The sequence below is a fragment of the Oncorhynchus tshawytscha genome, linkage group LG26 (assembly GCF_018296145.1).
Source record: "Oncorhynchus tshawytscha isolate Ot180627B linkage group LG26, Otsh_v2.0, whole genome shotgun sequence".
Classification (NCBI taxonomy): Eukaryota; Metazoa; Chordata; class Actinopteri; order Salmoniformes; family Salmonidae; genus Oncorhynchus; species Oncorhynchus tshawytscha.
Genome location: NC_056454.1, coordinates 39689873 through 39711060, shown reverse-complemented (window position 1 = coordinate 39711060; position 21188 = coordinate 39689873). Strand labels below are relative to the sequence as shown.

General features: G+C 48.3%; 1 protein-coding gene across 1 annotated transcript in view; it reads left to right on the top strand.

The window, feature by feature from the left end:
* Nucleotides 1-21188, top strand: part of LOC112235322 (potassium voltage-gated channel subfamily H member 3) — a 217291-nt gene that overhangs the window by 189052 nt on the left and 7051 nt on the right. Inside the window, exons 11-12 of the mRNA XM_042306751.1 lie at nucleotides 10473-10687; nucleotides 20119-20375. Coding sequence (XP_042162685.1) covers nucleotides 10473-10687; nucleotides 20119-20375 — 472 coding nt within the window. The remainder of the gene's footprint in view (nucleotides 1-10472; nucleotides 10688-20118; nucleotides 20376-21188) is intronic.

The window sequence follows — 21188 nt, the reverse complement described above, 5'->3', positions numbered from 1 at the left end:
CCCTCTGTACTAATCTGTACTAATCGGGGGGGAATGGCCCTATTTGACCCTCACCCTCCGATCCCAGTCTCCACCACTTGGTGACTGTTAAATCCCTCTGTACTAATCTGTACTAATCGGGGGTGGCCTGTCCCTCACCCTCCCATCCCAGTCTCCACCACTTGGTGACTGTTAAATCCCTCTGTACTAATCTGTACTAATCGGGGGGATGGCCCTTACCCTCACCCTCCCATCCCAGTCTCCACCACTTGGTGACTGTTAAATCCTCTGTACTAATCTGTACTAATCGGGGGGGAATGGCCCTTACCCTCACCCTCCCATCCCAGTCTCCACCACTTGGTGACTGTTAAATCCCTCTGTACTAATCTGTACTAATCGGGGGGGGGGAATGGCCCTTACCCTCACCCTCCCATCCCAGTCTCCACCACTTGGTGACTGTTAAATCCCTCTGTACTAATCTGTACTAATCGGGGGTGGCCCTTACCCTCACCCTCCCATCCCAGTCTCCACCACTTGGTGACTGTTAAATCCCTCTGTACTAATCTGTACTAATCGGGGGAACCATGGCCCTTACCCTCACCCTCCCATCCCAGTCTCCACCACTTGGTGACTGTTAAGGATGGCCCTTACCCTCACCCTCCCATCCCAGTCTCCACCACTTGGTGACTGTTAAATCCCTCTGTACTAATCTGTACTAATCGGGGGGGGATGGCCCTTACCCTCACCCTCCCATCCCAGTCTCCACCACTTGGTGACTGTTAAATCCCTCTGTACTAATCTGTACTAATCGGGGGGGATTGGCCCTTACCCTCACCCTCCCATCCCAGTCTCCACCACTTGGTGACTGTTAAATCCCTCTGTACTAATCTGTACTAATCGGGGGGTGGCCCTTACCCTCACCCTCCCATCCCAGTCTCCACCACTTGGTGACTGTTAAATCCTCTGTACTAATCTGTACTAATCGGGGGGTGTGGCCCTTACCCTCACCCTCCCATCCCAGTCTCCACCACTTGGTGACTGTTAAATCCCTCTGTACTAATCTGTACTAATCGGGGGGGATGGCCCTACCCTCACCCTCCCATCCCAGTCTCCACCACTTGGTGACTGTTAAATCCCTCTGTACTAATCTGTACTAATCGGGGGACTGGCCCTGGCCCTGTACCCTCACTATAGCAGCACCTAGATCTCCGATCTTATGCAGTAAATCTCAGTAAGACCAAAATCCCAGTCTCCACCACTTGGTGACTGTTAAATCCCTCTGTACTAATCTGTACTAATCGGGGGGAATGGCCCTATGCCCTCACCCTCCCATCCCAGTCTCCACCACTTGGTGACTGTTAAATCCCTCTGTACTAATCTGTACTAATCGGGGGGTGAGGCCCTTACCCTCACCCTCCCATCCCAGTCTCCACCACTTGGTGACTGTTAAATCCCTCTGTACTAATCTGTACTAATCGGGGGGGAATGGCCCTACCCTCACCCTCCCATCCCAGTCTCCACCACTTGGTGACTGTTAAATCCCTCTGTACTAATCTGTACTAATCGGGGGGGGGAATGGCCCTTACCCTCACCCTCCCATCCCAGTCTCCACCACTTGGTGACTGTTAAATCCCTCTGTACTAATCTGTACTAATCGGGGGGAATGGCCCTTACCCTCACCCTCCGATCCCAGTCTCCACCACTTGGTGACTGTTAAATCCCTCTGTACTAATCTGACTAATCGGGGGGATGGCCCTTACCCTCACCCTCCCATCCCAGTCTCCACCACTTGGTGACTGTTAAATCCCTCTGTACTAATCTGTACTAATCGGGGGGATGGCCCTTACCCTCACCCTCCCATCCCAGTCTCCACCACTTGGTGACTGTTAAATCCCTCTGTACTAATCTGTACTAATCGGGGGGATGGCCCTTACCCTCACCCTCCCATCCCAGTCTCCACCACTTGGTGACTGTTAAATCCCTCTGTACTACAGGCTATCTCACTGTACTAATCGGGGGAAACTGGCCCTTCCCTCACCCTCCCATCCCAGTCTCCACCACTTGGTGACTGTTAAATCCCTCTGTACTAATCTGTACTAATCGGGGGGGGATGGCCCTTACCCTCACCCTCCCATCCCAGTCTCCACCACTTGGTGACTGTTAAATCCCTCTGTACTAATCTGTACTAATCGGGGGGGGAATGGCCCTTACCCTCACCCTCCCATCCCAGTCTCCACCACTTGGTGACTGTTAAATCCCTCTGTACTAATCTGTACTAATCGGGGGGGGGATGGCCCATTACCCTCACCCTCCCATCCCAGTCTCCACCACTTGGTGACTGTTAAATCCCTCTGTACTAATCTGTACTAATCGGGGGGGGATGGCCCTTACCCTCACCCTCCCATCCCAGTCTCCACCACTTGGTGACTGTTAAATCCCTCTGTACTAATCTGTACTAATCGGGGGGATGGCCCTTACCCTCACCCTCCCATCCCAGTCTCCACCACTTGGTGACTGTTAAATCCCTCTGTACTAATCTGTACTAATCGGGGGGGGAGATGGCCCTGCACCCTCACCCTCCCATCCCTAGTCTCCACCACTTGGTGACTGTTAAATCCCCTGTACTAATCTGTACTAATCGGGGGGGATGGCCCTGATGTCCTCACCCTCCCATCCCAGTCTCCACCACTTGGTGACTGTTAAATCCCTCTGTACTAATCTGTACTAATCGGGGGAGATGAAGAGATGGATGGCCCTTAATGACCCTCCCATCCCAGTCTCCACCACTTGGTGACTGTTAAATCCCTCTGTACTAATCTGTACTGAATCGGGGGGATTGGAGGAATGAAGACCCTCCCATCCCAGTCTCCACCACTTGGTGACTGTTAAATCCCTTGTACTAATCTGTACTAATCGGGGATTGGAGGAATGGCCCTTACCCTCACCCTCCCATCCCAGTCTCCACCACTTGGTGACTGTTAAATCCCTCTGTACTAATCTGTACTAATCGGGGGGGGATGGCCCTTACCCTCACCCTCCCATCCCAGTCTCCACCACTTGGTGACTGTTAAATCCCTCTGTACTAATCTGTACTAATCGGGGGGAATGGCCCTTGGACCCTCACCCTCCCATCCCAGTCTCCACCACTTGGTGACTGTTAAATCCCTCTGTACTAATCTGTACTAAGTCTCCACCACTTGGTGACTGTTAAATCCTCTGTACTAATCTGTACTAATGGGGGATGGCCCTTACCCTCACCCTCCCATCCCAGTCTCCACCACTTGGTGACTGTTAAATCCCTCTGTACTAATCTGTACTAATCGGGGGGGAATGGCCCTACCCTCACCCTCCCATCCCAGTCTCCACCACTTGGTGACTGTTAAATCCCTCTGTACTAATCTGTACTAATCGGGGGGGGAATGGCCCTTACCCTCACCCTCCCATCCCAGTCTCCACCACTTGGTGACTGTTAAATCCCTCTGTACTAATCTGTACTAATCGGGGGGGACTGGGAATGGCCCTTACCCTCACCCTCCCATCCCAGTCTCCACCACTTGGTGACTGTTAAATCCCTCTGTACTAATCTGTACTAATCGGGGGGGGGAATGGCCCTTACCCTCACCCTCCCATCCCAGTCTCCACCACTTGGTGACTGTTAAATCCCTCTGTACTAATCTGTACTAATCGGGGGATGGCCCTTACCCTCACCCTCCCATCCCAGTCTCCACCACTTGGTGACTGTTAAATCCCTCTGTACTAATCTGTACTAATCGGGGGAATGGCCCTTACCCTCACCCTCCCATCCCAGTCTCCACCACTTGGTGACTGTTAAATCCCTCTGTACTAATCTGTACTAATCGGGGGGGGGAATGGCCCTTACCCTCACCCTCCCATCCCAGTCTCCACCACTTGGTGACTGTTAAATCCCTCTGTACTAATCTGTACTAATCGGGGGGGATGGCCCTTACCCTCACCCTCCCATCCCAGTCTCCACCACTTGGTGACTGTTAAATCCCTCTGTACTAATCTGTACTAATCGGGGGGAATGGCCCTTACCCTCACCCTCCCATCCCAGTCTCCACCACTTGGTGACTGTTAAATCCCTCTGTACTAATCTGTACTAATCGGGGGGAATGGCCCTTACCCTCACCCTCCCATCCCAGTCTCCACCACTTGGTGACTGTTAAATCCCTCTGTACTAATCTGTACTAATCGGGGGGAATGGCCCTTACCCTCACCCTCCCATCCCAGTCTCCACCACTTGGTGACTGTTAAATCCCTCTGTACTAATCTGTACTAATCGGGGGGGGATGGCCCTTACCCTCACCCTCCCATCCCAGTCTCCACCACTTGGTGACTGTTAAATCCCTCTGTACTAATCTGTACTAATCGGGGGGGGTGGCCCTTACCCTCACCCTCCCATCCCAGTCTCCACCACTTGGTGACTGTTAAATCCCTCTGTACTAATCTGTACTAATCGGGGGGGGAATGGCCCTTACCCTCACCCTCCCATCCCAGTCTCCACCACTTGGTGACTGTTAAATCCCTCTGTACTAATCTGTACTAATCGGGGGGGAATGGCCCTTACCCTCACCCTCCCATCCCAGTCTCCACCACTTGGTGACTGTTAAATCCCTCTGTACTAATCTGTACTAATCGGGGGGGAATGGCCCTTACCCTCACCCTCCCATCCCAGTCTCCACCACTTGGTGACTGTTAAATCCCTCTGTACTAATCTGTACTAATCGGGGGGAATGGCCCTTACCCTCACCCTCCCATCCCAGTCTCCACCACTTGGTGACTGTTAAATCCCTCTGTACTAATCTGTACTAATCGGGGGGGAATGGCCCTTACCCTCACCCTCCCATCCCAGTCTCCACCACTTGGTGACTGTTAAATCCCTCTGTACTAATCTGTACTAATCGGGGGGGGATGGCCCTTACCCTCACCCTCCCATCCCAGTCTCCACCACTTGGTGACTGTTAAATCCTCTGTACTAATCTGTACTAATCGGGGGGATGGCCCTTACCCTCACCCTCCCATCCCAGTCTCCACCACTTGGTGACTGTTAAATCCCTCTGTACTAATCTGTACTAATCGGGGGGAATGGCCCTTACCCTCACCCTCCCATCCCAGTCTCCACCACTTGGTGACTGTTAAATCCCTCTGTACTAATCTGTACTAATCGGGGGGGGAATGGCCCTTACCCTCACCCTCCCATCCCAGTCTCCACCACTTGGTGACTGTTAAATCCCTCTGTACTAATCTGTACTAATCGGGGGGAATGGCCCTTACCCTCACCCTCCCATCCCAGTCTCCACCACTTGGTGACTGTTAAATCCCTCTGTACTAATCTGTACTAATCGGGGGGGAATGGCCCTTACCCTCACCCTCCCATCCCAGTCTCCACCACTTGGTGACTGTTAAATCCCTCTGTACTAATCTGTACTAATCGGGGGATGGCCCTTACCCTCACCCTCCCATCCCAGTCTCCACCACTTGGTGACTGTTAAATCCCTCTGTACTAATCTGTACTAATCGGGGGGGAATGGCCCTTACCCTCACCCTCCCATCCCAGTCTCCACCACTTGGTGACTGTTAAATCCCTCTGTACTAATCTGTACTAATCGGGGGGGGGGTGGCCCTTACCCTCACCCTCCCATCCCAGTCTCCACCACTTGGTGACTGTTAAATCCCTCTGTACTAATCTGTACTAATCGGGGGAATGGCCCTTACCCTCACCCTCCCATCCCAGTCTCCACCACTTGGTGACTGTTAAATCCCTCTGTACTAATCTGTACTAATCGGGGGGGAATGGCCCTTACCCTCACCCTCCCATCCCAGTCTCCACCACTTGGTGACTGTTAAATCCCTCTGTACTAATCTGTACTAATCGGGGGGGGATGGCCCTTACCCTCACCCTCCCATCCCAGTCTCCACCACTTGGTGACTGTTAAATCCCTCTGTACTAATCTGTACTAATCGGGGGGGATGGCCCTTACCCTCACCCTCCCATCCCAGTCTCCACCACTTGGTGACTGTTAAATCCCTCTGTACTAATCTGTACTAATCGGGGGGGATGGCCCTTACCCTCACCCTCCCATCCCAGTCTCCACCACTTGGTGACTGTTAAATCCCTCTGTACTAATCTGTACTAATCGGGGGGAATGGCCCTTACCCTCACCCTCCCATCCCAGTCTCCACCACTTGGTGACTGTTAAATCCCTCTGTACTAATCTGTACTAATCGGGGGAATGGCCCTTACCCTCACCCTCCCATCCCAGTCTCCACCACTTGGTGACTGTTAAATCCCTCTGTACTAATCTGTACTAATCGGGGGAATGGCCCTTACCCTCACCCTCCCATCCCAGTCTCCACCACTTGGTGACTGTTAAATCCCTCTGTACTAATCTGTACTAATCGGGGGGGGAATGGCCCTTACCCTCACCCTCCCATCCCAGTCTCCACCACTTGGTGACTGTTAAATCCCTCTGTACTAATCTGTACTAATCGGGGGGGATGGCCCTTACCCTCACCCTCCCATCCCAGTCTCCACCACTTGGTGACTGTTAAATCCCTCTGTACTAATCTGTACTAATCGGGGGGAATGGCCCTTACCCTCACCCTCCCATCCCAGTCTCCACCACTTGGTGACTGTTAAATCCCTCTGTACTAATCTGTACTAATCGGGGGGGAATGGCCCTTACCCTCACCCTCCCATCCCAGTCTCCACCACTTGGTGACTGTTAAATCCCTCTGTACTAATCTGTACTAATCGGGGGAATGGCCCTTACCCTCACCCTCCCATCCCAGTCTCCACCACTTGGTGACTGTTAAATCCCTCTGTACTAATCTGTACTAATCGGGGGGGAATGGCCCTTACCCTCACCCTCCCATCCCAGTCTCCACCACTTGGTGACTGTTAAATCCCTCTGTACTAATCTGTACTAATCGGGGGGATGGCCCTTACCCTCACCCTCCCATCCCAGTCTCCACCACTTGGTGACTGTTAAATCCCTCTGTACTAATCTGTACTAATCGGGGGGGATGGCCCTTACCCTCACCCTCCCATCCCAGTCTCCACCACTTGGTGACTGTTAAATCCCTCTGTACTAATCTGTCATGTATTATCTGTCATGTAAACTCAGCAGAAAAAGAAACGTCCTCTCTGTCAACTGGGAGGGGGGGGGGGTTAAAATCAAATTAACAGTCAGTATCTGTTGTGGCCACCAGCTTCATTAAGTACTGCAGTGCATCTCCTCCTCGTGGACTGCACCAGATTTGCCAGTTCTTGCTGTGAGATGTTACCCCACTCTTCCAACAAGGCACCTGCAAGTTCCCAGACATTTCTGGGGGGAATGGCCCTCACCCTCACCCTCCGATCCCAGACGTGCTCAATGGGATTGAGATCCAGGCTCTTCTCTGGCCATGGCAGAACACTGACATTCTTGTCTTGCAGGAAATCACGCACAGAACGAGCAGTATGGCTGGAGGGTCATGTCAGGATGTCTTCCCTGTAACGCACAGCGTTGAGATTGCCTGCAATGACAACAAGCTCAGTCCGATGATGCTGTGACACACTGCCCCAGACCATGATGGACCCTCCACCTCCAAATCGATCCCGCTCCAGAATACAGGCCTCGGTGTAACGCCCATTCCTTCGACGATAAACGCGAATCCGACCATCACCCCTGGTGAGACAAAACCGTGACTCATCAGAGAAGAGCAGTTTTTGCCAGTCCTGTCTGGTCCAGCAACGGTGGGTTTGTGCCCATAGGTGAAGTTGTTGCCGGTGATGTCTGGTGAGGACCTGCCTTACAACAGGTCTACAAGCCCTCAGTCCAGCCTCTCTCAGCCTATTGCGGACAGTCTGAGCACTGATGGAGGGATTGTGCGTTCCTGGTGTAACTCGGGCAGTTGTTGTTGCCATCCTGTACCTGTCTCGCAGGTGTGATGTTCGGATGTACCGATCCTGTGCAGGTGTTGTTACACGTGGTCTACCACTGAGAGGACGATCAGCTGTCCATCCTGTCTCCCTGTAGTGCTGTCTTAGGCGTCTCACAGTACGGACATTGCAATCTATTGCCCTGGCCACATCTGCAGTCCTCATGTCTCCTTGCAGCATGCCTAAGGCATGTTCACGTAGATGAGCAGGGACCCTGGGCATCTTTCCTTCGGTGTTCAGTCAGTAGAAAGGCCTCTTTAGTGTCCTTAGTTTTCATAACTGTGACCTTAATTGCTTACCGTCTGTAAACTGCTAGTGTCTTTAACGACCGTTCCACAGGTGCATGTTCATTAATTGTTTATGGTTCATTGAACAATCATGGGAAACAGTGTTTACACCCTTTACAATGAAGATCTGTGAAGTTATTTGGATTTTTACGAATTATCTTTGAAAGACAGAGTCCTGACAAAGGGACGTTTCTTTTTTTGCTGAGTTTATTATCCATCATGTATTACCTGTCATGTACTGTATCTTTTGGTCTTTTGTAGCTCAGTTTGTAGAGCATGACGTTTGTAATGCCAGAGTAGTGGGTTCGTTTCCCGGGACCACACATATATAACATGCACGCATGACTGAAAGTTGCTTTGGATAAACACATCTGCTAAATGGGATATATATATTGTACTGGACTTCCTCTACTCAGGATCAAAGGTGACAGGGGTCTTCCCAGGAGAACAGCTTGGTGACCCTTCAACCAGACATGTTGGTCAACATCAGTTTATAATAGTATATTGGCCTGGAGTGTATAATGTACAGTATATTATAAACTGGGTGGTTTGAGCCCTGAATTCTGATTGGCTGAATGCCATGGTATATCAGACCGTAGACCACAGGTATGACAAAATGTTTAGTTTTACTGCTCTAATTACCTTGGTAACCAGTTTATAATAACAATAAGGCACCTCGGGGGTTTGTGGTGTATGGCCATTATACCACTGCTAAGGGCTGTATCCAGGCACTCCACGTTGTTTCGAGGGTAAGAACAGCCCTTAGGTATGGTATATTGGCCATATACCACACTTCCTCGGGCCGTATTGCTTAAATATAATATGGTGATCATACTCTCCTAGGATCCCAGTCACTGATTCCGCTCTGTGTCTCACTCTTAAAGGCCCATTCCGTGCCCTCTAACTCAGTCTTAAAGGCCCATTCCGTGCCCTCTAACTCAGTCTTAAAGGCCCATTCCGTGCCCTCTAACTCAGTCTTAAAGGCCCATTCCGTGCCCTCTAACTCACTCTTAAAGGCCCATTCCGTGCCCTCTAACTCAGTCTTAAAGGCCCATTCCGTGCCCTCTAACTCAGTCTTAAAGGCCCATTCCGTGCCCTCTAACTCAGTCTTAGAGGCCCATCCCGTGCCCTCTAACTCAGTCTTAAAGGCCCATCCCGTGCCCTCTAAATCAGTCTTAGAGGCCCATCCCGTGCCCTCTAAATCAGTCTTAGAGGCCATCTCGTGCCCTCTAACTCACTCTTAAAGGCCCATCCCGTGCCCTCTAACTCAGTCCAAACGCCAAGCTCCCGGCCTATATCTCTAATCATGGCACACACATCAATAGGCAGGCATGCAGGTGAGCCACGTTGCAGCTCAGAGATGAATAATGGATGGATATGACATTATTAAAACACTTGGCTTATTCATCCAAAGCTGTACGTCGAGGCAGGCAGAGAGCAGTAGAGAACACCATACATCTAGCCAGGTCTCAGCAGAGGAAAAAGGGTTAACAGAGGTAGAGATGAGACAGGGGAGGTAGAGGGTTAACAGAGGTAGAGAGGAGACAGGGGAGGTAGAGGGTTAACAGAGGTAGAGATGAGACAGGGGAGGTAGAGAGGAGACAGGGGAGGTAGAGGGTTAACAGGGGAGGTAGAGATGAGACAGGGGAAGTAAAGGGTTAACAGGGGAGGTAGATGGTTAACACAGACACAGATGGACACACACACACACACACAGCTGTACATTTTCATCATTTATTTAGTGCAATGAAACAAAGAGCCCCCAATGATGTATGGGAAGCCATTATGACCTTAGGCCACTACTATTGATAATCATTATCCACACTGTAAACATGTCCACAGGAGAACGGCTCATAATAACGTTTGGAACGGAGCAGATGGAATGGCATCAATGACATGGAAACCATGGAAACCATGTGTTTGATGTATTTGATACCGTTCCACTGATTCCGCTCCAGTCATTACCACGAGCCCGTTTCTCCCCAATAAAGGTCCCACCAACCTCCTGTGATGTACGCAATATACCTGAATAATTTAACTGAGCTGCATCAAACCTACACACATAAATAACCAGTGTATTCTTCAGAGACCATCTCCACTGCCGAACCTTTCATGTTCTTTTATGATACGAGACACTAATAGGCTCATATAAAATGTCTCTGATGTTGGAATAATTACAAAAACCCAGTCTAAAGCACAGACTGCCTGTGATGGTTTCAAAGAGACTAACAGGTGTGTGTGTGTTCCCTCCCATCCCTCAGGTAAAGGGGACCTAATCGGCAGTGACTCCCTGACCAAGAAGCAGGTGATTAAGACGAATGCCAACGTGAAGGCTCTGACCTACTGTGACCTGCAGTACATCAGTCTGAAGGGACTGAGGGAGGTTCTACGGCTCTACCCAGAGTACGCCCAGAAGTTCATCTCTGAGATACAACATGATCTGACCTATAACCTCAGAGAGGGTCACGGAGCTGACGTGAGTCGAACTGCAACGCAGGCATGCATACGCTACTAAACACACACACGCAGTAAAAACATGCACACACAGACACACACACGTGCACACAGACACACACACTAGTACATTGTTAATTGTAATATTTCCCTCAATAAAAAGAAAACAGTCATTACATTCATTCTTACACCAGCCTACAGCTCTACAGACTACAGCTCTACAGCTCTACCTGGTTTGTTTGATCAAGAGTGAGGAGGGACAGGTTCGTCTGTGTGTGTGTGTGCCTGCGTGCGCACTTGTGTGTCTCTCTGTGTGAGAGTGGTGAGACCAGTAACAAAATGGAGTCCCTCTCATCTCTGTGTGAGAGTGGTGAGACCAGTAACAAAATGGAGTCCCTCTCTTGTCTCTGTTATGTCCTAGTGCTGCAGTATAAAGCTCTGAAGGGCTTGGTTCTGATCTAGCCTGAGGGTACATTCACCTTCAAAGGGCACATCATGCACTGTGTACATAAACACTGCTCACCCTAGCTCGGGCTCTCGCTTCTTAAAAACACATCCACCCTTCCGTACACACACACTTGGCTGGCTGTATGCAGCGGAGTCAAACTCAACGAGACAGGAATAGCAGCGTGCAGCGTTTTGGAGTGTGTGCTGGAGCTAAAAATAGCACGGGGGAAGGCAGGGGCTCTCCCTGACTGGCTGTGTCCCCACAGCTCCTGCTAAATTTGGATGCTGCCTGATAAAAATAGCCCAGACAGCAAGGAGGAGAGAGGGAGGATGGGGAAAAGGAGGACGCGCTCCCCCCTTCACAGTAACATGTTTATTTCAAGCTCCCACTTTCTAATGTCTAATCTAACCTCAGAGCCCCAGAGGAAAGTAGGGGCTGCTTCACTGTGCAGGTGTGTGTGTACATGTGCCTGTGTGTGTGTGTTTACATGTGGCTGTGTGTGTGTGTGTGAACATGTGCATGTGCGTGTGTTTACATGTGCCTGTGTGTGTGTGTGTTTTTTACATGTGGCTATGTGTGTGTGTGTACATGTGCCTGTGCATGTGTGTGTGTGTGAACATGTGCCTGTGCCTGTGTGTGTGTGTACGTGCATGAGATTACATACATACATTACCAGTCAAAAGTTTGGACACATCTAGTCATTCCAGGGTTTTTCTTTATTTTTACTATTTTCTAAATTGTAGAATAATAGTGAAGACATCAAAACTATGAAATAACACAAATAGAATCATGTAGTAACCAAAATATATTTTATATTTGAGATTCTTCAAAGTAGCCACCCTTTGCCTTGATGACAGCTTTGCACACTCTTGGCATTCTCTCAACCAGCTTCATGAGTTGGTCACCTGGAATGCATTTCAGTTAACAGGTGTGCCTTGTTTAAAAGTTAATTTGTGGAATCTCTTTCCTTCTTAATGCGTTTGAGCCAATCAGTTCTGTTGTGACAAGGTAGGGGTCGTATTCAGAAGAGGGGGGGGGGGTATACAGAAGATGGCCCTATTTGGTAAAATACCATATTATGGCAAGAACAGCTCAAATAAGCAAAAACAAACGACAGTCCATCATTACTTTAAGACATTAAGGTCAGTCAATATGGGACATTTCAAGAACTTTTAAAGTTTCTTCAAGTGCAGTTGCAAAAACCATCCAGCGCTATGATGAAACTGGCTCTCATGAGGACCGCCACAGGAAAGGAAGACCCAGAGTTACCTCTGCTGCAGAGGATAAGTTTAAGTAACAGACACATCTCAACATCAACTGTTCAGAGGAGACTGTGTGAATCAGGCCTTTTTATTTTTACTTAACCAGGTAGGCCAGTTGAGGACAAGTTCTCATTTACAACTGAGACCTGGCCAAGATAAAGCAAAGCAGTGCAACAAAAACAACAACACAGAGTTACACTTGTGAGATAAAAAAAATGTATGGTCGAATTGCTGCAAAGAAACCACTACTAAAGGAAACCAATAAGAAGAGACTTGCTTTGGCCAATAAACACGAGCAATGGACATTAGACAGGTGGAAATCTGTCCTTTGGTCTAATGAGTCTAAATTTTAGATTTTTGGCTCCAACCGCCGTGTCTTTGTGAGACGCAGAGTAGGTGAACGGATTATCTCTGCATGTGTGGTTCCCACCGTGAAGCATGGAGGAGGTGGTGTGATGGTGCTTTGCTCGTGACAGTCAGTGATTTATTTATAATTAAAGGCACACTTAACCAGCATGGCTACCACAGCATTCTGCAGCGATATGCCATCCATCGGGCTTGCGCTTAGTGGGACAATCATTTGTTTTTTAACAGGACAATGACGCAAACACACCTCCAGGCTGTATAAGGGCTATTTGACCAAGAAAGAGAGAGATGGAGTGCTGCATCAGATGACCTGGCCTTCACAATCACCCGACCTCAACCCAATTGAGTTGGTTTGGGATGAGTTGGACCGCAGAGTGAACGAAAAGCAGCCAACAAGTACTCAGCATATGTGGGAACTCATTCAAGACTGTTGGAAAAGCATTCCAGGTGAAGCAGGTTGAGAGAATGCCAAGAGTGTTCAAAACTGTCATCAAGGCAAAGGGTGGTAACTTTGAAGAATCTCAAATAAAAAATACATTTGACATGTTCAATACATGTGCAACCATTATTTTTGTTATTTTGGTTACATGATGATTCCATATGTGTTGTTACATGATGATTCCATATGTGTTGTTACATGATGATTCCATATGTGTTATTTCATAGTTTTGATGTCTTAATATGAAGAAAAACCCTTGATTGAGTAGGTTTGTCCAAATGTTTGAATTGTACTGTACATGTGTTTGTTTATGTCTCAGAACATCAATAATGCAGCCAGGGGTGTGGACAGTTGTCCAAATGTGCTTCTTAGATCAAATCCAAATCAAATTGATTTATATAGCCCTTCGTACATCAGCTGATATCTCAAAGTGCTGTACAGAAACCCAGCCTAAAACTCAGCAAGCAATGCAGGTGTAGAAGCACGGTGGCGAGGAAAATCTCCCTAGAAAGGCCAAAACCTAGGAAGAAACCTAGAGAGGAACCAGGCTATGTGGGGTGGCCAGTCCTCTTTTGGCTGTGCCGGGTGGAGATTATAACAGAACATGGCCAAGATGTTCAAATGTTCATAAATGACCAGCATGGTCAAATAATAATAATCACAGTAGTTGTGGAGGGTGCAGCAAGTCAGCACCTCAGGAGTAAATAGATGCAGATTTGACTGTGTATTATGTATTTAAAACCCAGCACAGGGAGTGGAGAACAGAACAGAAAGCCAAGACAAGACAAACCAGAAACAACAACAGCCTTCAGTGACGCCCTTCTTATTCTCATCAAACAATTACTGCAGAAACACCACCTTACAGTCTGAACACTGATAGTCTACCAGAATACGATGTGTGCTTTGCCCCTGTTTAGATTAGGGGGTAGTGCTGGAGGGAGGAGGGTTTGGGAAAATAGCTTTTTTTTTTATAACAGCAATAAATATATTCCCTCCCCACTGTCTCTGCCGATTCACTTACTTCTGACTGACAGTCTCATGACACAGGAGCTGGAGGGAACACTAACACAATGTTCTGGGTCTCATGACACAGGAGCTGAGGGAACACTAACACAATGTTCTGGGTCTCATGACACAGGAGCTGAGGGAACACTAACACAATGTTCTGGGTCTCATGACACAGGAGCTGGAGGGAATACTAACACAATGTTCTGGGTCTCATGACACAGGAGCTGAGGGAACACTAACACAATGTTCTGGGTCTCATGACACAGGAGCTGGAGGGAATACTAACACAATGTTCTGGGTCTCATGACACAGGAGCTGAGGGAACACTAACACAATGTTCTGGGTCTCATGACACAGGAGCTGGAGGGAACACTGTTCTGGGTCTCAACACAATGTTCTGGGTCTCATGACACAGGAGCTGGAGGGAACACTAACACAATGTTCTGGGTCTCATGACACAGGAGCTGAGGGAACACTAACACAATGTTCTGGGTCTCATGACACAGGAGCTGAGGGAACACTAACACAATGTTCTGGGTCTCATGACACAGGAGCTGGGGAACACTAACACAATGTTCTGGGTCTCAACACTAACACAATGTTCTGGGTCTCATGACACAGGAGCTGGGGGAACACTAACACAATGTTCTGGGTCTCATGACACAGGAGCTGGAGGGAACACTAACACAATGTTCTGGGTCTCATGACACAGGAGCTGAGGGAACACTAACACAATGTTCTGGGTCTCATGACACAGGAGCTGAGGGAACACTAACACAATGTTCTGGGTCTCATGACACAGGAGCTGGAGGGAACACTAACACAATGTTCTGGGTCTCATGACACAGGAGCTGAGGGAACACTAACACAATGTTCTGAGAACACCAGTCAGCCCTGTTCACACTGTAGTGCACGTGTAGACACACCAACACACACACACACACACACACACACACACACACACACACACACACACACACACACACACATTTGCTTCCACTTCAGCATGCTTTGCAGCCATGGACGTATAGATTACACCCCCACACAGTGAGGCAGCCCCTGCTTGCCTCTTGGGCTCTGAGCTAATATTAGGAAGTGGGAACTAAACATAGACATGCTACTGTGAAGGGAGGAGACAGACTGATATGAGGAGAGCGGGGGAGGATAGGAGGGGGGAAAAGAGTGCTGATCAGAGAGAGAGGGAGAAAAGAGAGAGAGAGGGAGAAGAGAGAGAGAGAGGGAAAAAAGAGAGAGACGTGTACATGTCCTCAGTGAAAACAATGTACTGAGCAAATGTCAAATTGGCTGTTTAACAAATTACCGTACTACAGACCACAACTTCACCCTAAATGACAAACAAACAAACCAAAACAAAGGCAAAGTCTTCTCATGCTTTGTTGACTTCAAAAACGCTTTTGACTCAATTTGGCATGAGGGTCTGCTATACAAATAAATGGAAAGTGGTGTTGGGGGAAAAACATACAACATTATAAAATCCATGTACACAAACAACAAGTGGTGTGCGTTTAAAATTGGCAAAAAACGCACATCTTTTTCCACAGGGCCGTGGGGTGAGACAGGGATGCAGCTTAAACCCCACCCTCTTCTACATATCAACAAATTGACGCGGGCACTAGAACAGTCTGCAGCACCCGGCCTCACCCTACTAGAATCTGAAGTCACATGTCTACTGATGATCTGGTGCTTCTGTCCCCAACCAAGGAGGGCATACAACAGCACCTAGATATTCTGCACAGACCTGGGCCCTGACAGTAAATCTCAGTTAGACCAAAATAATGGTGTTCCAAAAAAGGTTCAGTTGACAGGACCACAAATACAAATTCCATCTAGACACCGTTGCCCTAGAGCACACACAAAAACGATACATACCTTGGCCTAAACATCAGCGCCACAGGTAACTTCCACAAAGCTGTAAACAATCTGAGAGACAAGACAAGAATGGCATTCTATGCCATCAAAAGGAACATAAAATTCGACATACCAATTAGGATCTGGATAAAAATACTTGAAACGGTTATAGAACCCATTGCCCTTTATGGTTGAGAGGTATTGGGTTCGCTCACGAACCAATAATTCACTAAATGGAACAAACACCAAATTGAGAGACTGCATGCAAAATTCTGCAAAAATATCCTCTGTGTACAACGTAAAACACCAAATAAATCACGCAGAGCAGAATTAGGCCGATAACCGCTAATTATCAAGATCCAGAAAAGAGCCGTTAAATTCTACAACCACCTAAAAGGAAGCGATTCCCAAACCTTCCATAACAAAGCCATCACCTACAGAGAGATGAACCTGGAGAAGAGTCCCCTAAGCAAGCTGGTCCTGGGGCTCTCTTCACAAACACAAACCCCACTGAGCACCAGGACAGCAACACAATCATGAGAAAACAAAAAGATAATTCTTCCAAATGTGTCAAATAATTAACAAAAAAACAGAACAAACTAGAATGCTATTTGGCCCTAAACAGAGAGAATACCTGTCCACTGTGACTGACCCACAATTAAGGAAAGCTTTGACTATGTACAGACTCAGTGAGCATACGGCGGCCTATGTGCTCACTGCCCACAAAATGAGGTGGAAACTGAGCTGCACTTCCTAACCTCCTGCCCAATGTATGACCATATTAGAGATACATATTCCCCTCAGATTACACAGATCCACAAAGAATTTGAAAACAAACCTGATTTTGATAAACTCCCATATCTACTGGGTGAAATTCCATAGTGTGCCATCACAGCAGCAAGATGTGTGACCTGTTGCCACAAGAAATGTGCAACCAGTGAAAAACAAACACCATTGTAAATACAACCCATATTTATGTTTATTTATTTTCCCTTCTGTACTTTAAGTAATTACTTTAAGTAAAATGTCTCTATTATTTTGGAACTTGTGTGAGTGTAATATTTACTGTTTCTTTCACTTTTGTTCATCCATTTCACTTGCTTTGGCAATGTAAACATGTTTCCTATGCCAATAAAGCTCCTTGAATTGAATTGAGAGAGAATAAAGCCCCTTGAATTGAATTGAGAGAGAATAAAGCCCCTTGAATTGAATTGAGAGAGAATAAAGCCCCTTGAATTCAATTGAGAGAGAATAAAGCCCCTTGAATTGAATTGAGAGAGAATAAAGCCCCTTGAATTGAATTGAGAGAGAATAAAGCCCCTTGAATTCAATTGAGAGAGAATAAAGCCCCTTGAATTCAATTGAGAGAGAATAAAGCCCCTTGAATTCAATTGAGAGAGACAGAGTGAGAGAGAGAGAAATAGCCAGTTCAGGACTTTGATGAGGAATGTGGTAAGATAACTGCACTTGTTTTGATTTATGTTGTGATTGATTTGTAATTTTATCAGTAGCTTTTGAATTTAATTTATTGTAATGTGAAATTGTAAATGGTTTGTGTCATGTTGATCAATGGGTTTCCCCTGGTTAAATAAAGGTTAAATTAATAAAACAATAAGAGTCTTGATTCAAAGTGAAAGCAGAGAGAAGAGTAGAAAACAGAGAAGAGAGAGAAAGGGGTCTGGGCTTGTCCACATGGTGAAATATCACACCCATTCATTATCTCATTTCCTGAAGAGGCCTATGGACATGTGTTATGGTTTCATTATCTCATTTACTGAAGAGGCCTATGGACGTGTGTTATGGTTTCATTATCTCATTTCCTGAAGAGGCCTATGGACATGTGTATTGGTTTCATTATCTCATTTACTGAAGAGGCCTATGGAAATGTATTGGTTTCATTATCTCATTTCTGAAGAGGCCTATGGACATGTGTATTGGTTTCATTATCTCATTTACTGAAGAGGCCTATGGACGTGTGTTATGGATTCATTATCTCATTTACTGAAGAGGCCTATGGACGTGTGTTATGGATTCATTATCTCATTTACTGAAGAGGCCTATGGACGTGTGTTATGGATTCAGGTACAAACTCTCTGTTTAGATAGTGGATGAGATATACCTTCACACACACACACGACTGGCACCACCTGGCATCTGTAAGGTCAGAACAATTAAACACAGCCTCTCCCTCCCTCCCCTTTAGTAATGTGTTGTAGCAGGTGTTCCCTGTGGTCTAAGACCAGTAGATTTAGCTTGTCCTTTCAACACAACGCCTTCTCATGTAATCTCATAGCCCACTAATTCCTGCTTTGTTTGGCTCTTCGGCTTTTAGAAGTCATGTTTGTCTCTGAGGACATTGTTGTATTATTCATTTGACGTTGGGTGAGAGGGGTAGGGGAGGGCTGGGTGAGAGGGGTAGGGGGCTGGGTGAGAGGGGTAGGGGAGGGCTGGGTGAGAGGGGTAGGGGAGGGCAGGGTGAGAGGGGTAGGGGAGGGCAGGGTGAGAGGGGTAGGGGAGGGATGGGTGAGAGGGGTAGGGGAGGGATGGGTGAGAGGGGTAGGGGTGGGCTGGGTGAGGATGGTAGTGGAGGGCTGGGTGAGAGGGGGTAGGGGAGGGCTGAGTGAGGATGGTAGTGGAGGGCTGGGTGAGAGGGGTAGGGGAAGGCTGGGTGAGGATGGTAGTGGAGGGCTGAGTGAGGATGGTAGTGGAGGGCTGAGTGAGGATGGTAGTGGAGGGCTGGGTGAGGATGGTAGTGGAGGGCTGGGTGAGAGGGGTAGGGGAAGGCTGGGTGAGGACGGTAGTGGAGGGCTGAGTGAGGATGGTAGTGGAGGGCTGGTGAGGATGGTAGTGGAGGGCTGGGTGAGGATGGTAGGGGCAGGGATGGATGAGAGGGGTAGGGGTAGGGATGGATGAGAGGGGTGGGGGCAGGGATGGATGAGAGGGGTAGTGGCAGGGATGGATGAGAGGGTAGGTGTAGGGATGGATGAGAGGGGGGGGGGTGGGATGGATGAGAGGGGTGGGGCAGGGATGGATGAGAGGGGTAGGGGCAGGGATGGATGAGAGGGGGTAGGGGCAGGGATGGATGAGAGGGGTGGGGGCAGGGATGGATGAAAGGGGTAGGGGCAGGGATGGATGAGAGGGGTAGGGGCAGGGATGGATGAGAGGGGTAGGGGCAGGGATGGATGAGAGGGGGGGGGCAGGGATGGATAAGAGGGGTAGGGGCAGGGATGGATGAGAGGGGTAGGGGCAGGGATGGATGAGAGGGGTGGGGGCAGGGATGGATGAGAGGGGTGGGGGCAGGGATGGATGAGAGGGGTGGGGGCAGGGATGGATGAGAGGGGTGGGGGCAGGGATGGATGAGAGGGGTAGGGGCAGGGATGGATGAGAGGGGTAGGGATGGATGAGAGGGGTAGGGGCAGGGATGGATGAGAGGGGTAGGGATGGATGAGAGGGGTAGGGGCAGGGATGGATGAGAGGGGTAGGGGCAGGGATGGATGAGAGGGGTAGGGGCAGGGATGGATAAGAGGCGTAGGGGCAGGGATGGATGAGAGGGGTAGGGGCAGGGATGGATGAGAGGGGTGGGGGCAGGGATGGATGAGAGGGGTGGGGGCAGGGATGGATGGAAGTGTGTGTGTGAGGAATGGATATCAAACTCATAGAGAGAAGCTGGGACTAGAGTGGTACAAGTCTACCTCCCACTGGTACTGTGGTGTTACTGCACCTACTCTAGGCTACTGTGGTCTTCTTGTGTTGTGGATCATTATCATTCCCCACTCAACCTTGCCTCTAGCCTGGTCTGAAAAAACGCATCTAGCCCCTTCCCCTTTTCCTAAAGCCTTTTCCTAAAGCCTATTCCTAAAGCCTATTCCTAAAGCCTAACGCTGGAGAAAAAGCTGAAGGAATTAGATATTATATAGTTTACACCTATCTGATGCTTTTGTATAGTTGAATGTACCTTTATCACGTCTCTCTCTCCCCTCCCTCCCTCTTGGTTGCTCTCCCCCTCCCATTCCATCACTCTCTCTTGCTCTCTCTCTCACTCCCCATTTATCTCTCCACAGGTGGACTGGGAGAGTAATGGAAGTTTGGTGAAGAAGCTGTCTTCCATTAAGGAAGATGAAGAGGGTGATGAAGAGCAGAGCTCTGTGTCGCGTGCCCCTCGTTCCCCTCGACGTCTGACCAGGGTTCTCAACTCGCCCCTGCGTTCGCCCCTGCTGCACCCTCGACCCTTCCGCCCCCCCTCAGAATACACCCGCCCCACCACTCTGCAGATACCTGTGGTCAGCTTCAGCAGTGCGCCACTGGAGCTTAGTCCAAGGTAGGGAAAACACAGACTCAGTCATTCTACACACACAAACAAATCACGCATGCACGCACACAAAGTTTTTCAACCAATGGGTCGTTCCACGTAAATATACATTTTTCACCAATATTGAATTTTAAAATCCTGTTATATTAAATGAAGTGCCCTTTAATATAGACCACATGGAGAATACAATCAAACCAGATTTGTTTTGTTTTATGAATGAAGGCTTTGCTAAAGTGCTAAAATTCTGCATTTTGTCATGTCCCTCCGTCAACCCTGTTTCACTTCTAGGACGATTTCAACCCACGTCATCAAAAAATATCTCCAACATCATTGTAAAGTCCTAGTTAGTCTGTTGCTTTAACAAAGTCAAAGTCTGAAGATGATTTATTTCATGTGATTAATGTCTGTCCCTCATTTTAAGGTCAACCCTGTTACATGAACTGAACTCGGTTTAATATGGTGAAACTATTCCTTCTTTTTCTCAAAATAAAAATGGAAGATCTAGTAGTCAAATCATAGTGTACAAGCAGGTGAGCTGATTCTACGTTTTTTTGTAAAATTTCTGGTGTTTTGTGGAAAACTGAGCAGAGTATAACATGTCAACGCATTACTCATAAATAGACAGGCTAGAAATGTTTTAGCAATTACATTTTTGGGGTGAAGCTTGCGGTCAATTTACACTCCCTGTTCCAAATAACAAGCTTCTATTCCCTCTGTAACAAGAGTAGAGAGGAGTAGAGTAGAGTAGAGAGGAGGAGAAAAGGAAATGGTGGAACGGGTAGAGTAGAGAGGAGGAGAAAAGGACATGGGAGAGAAAAAGGG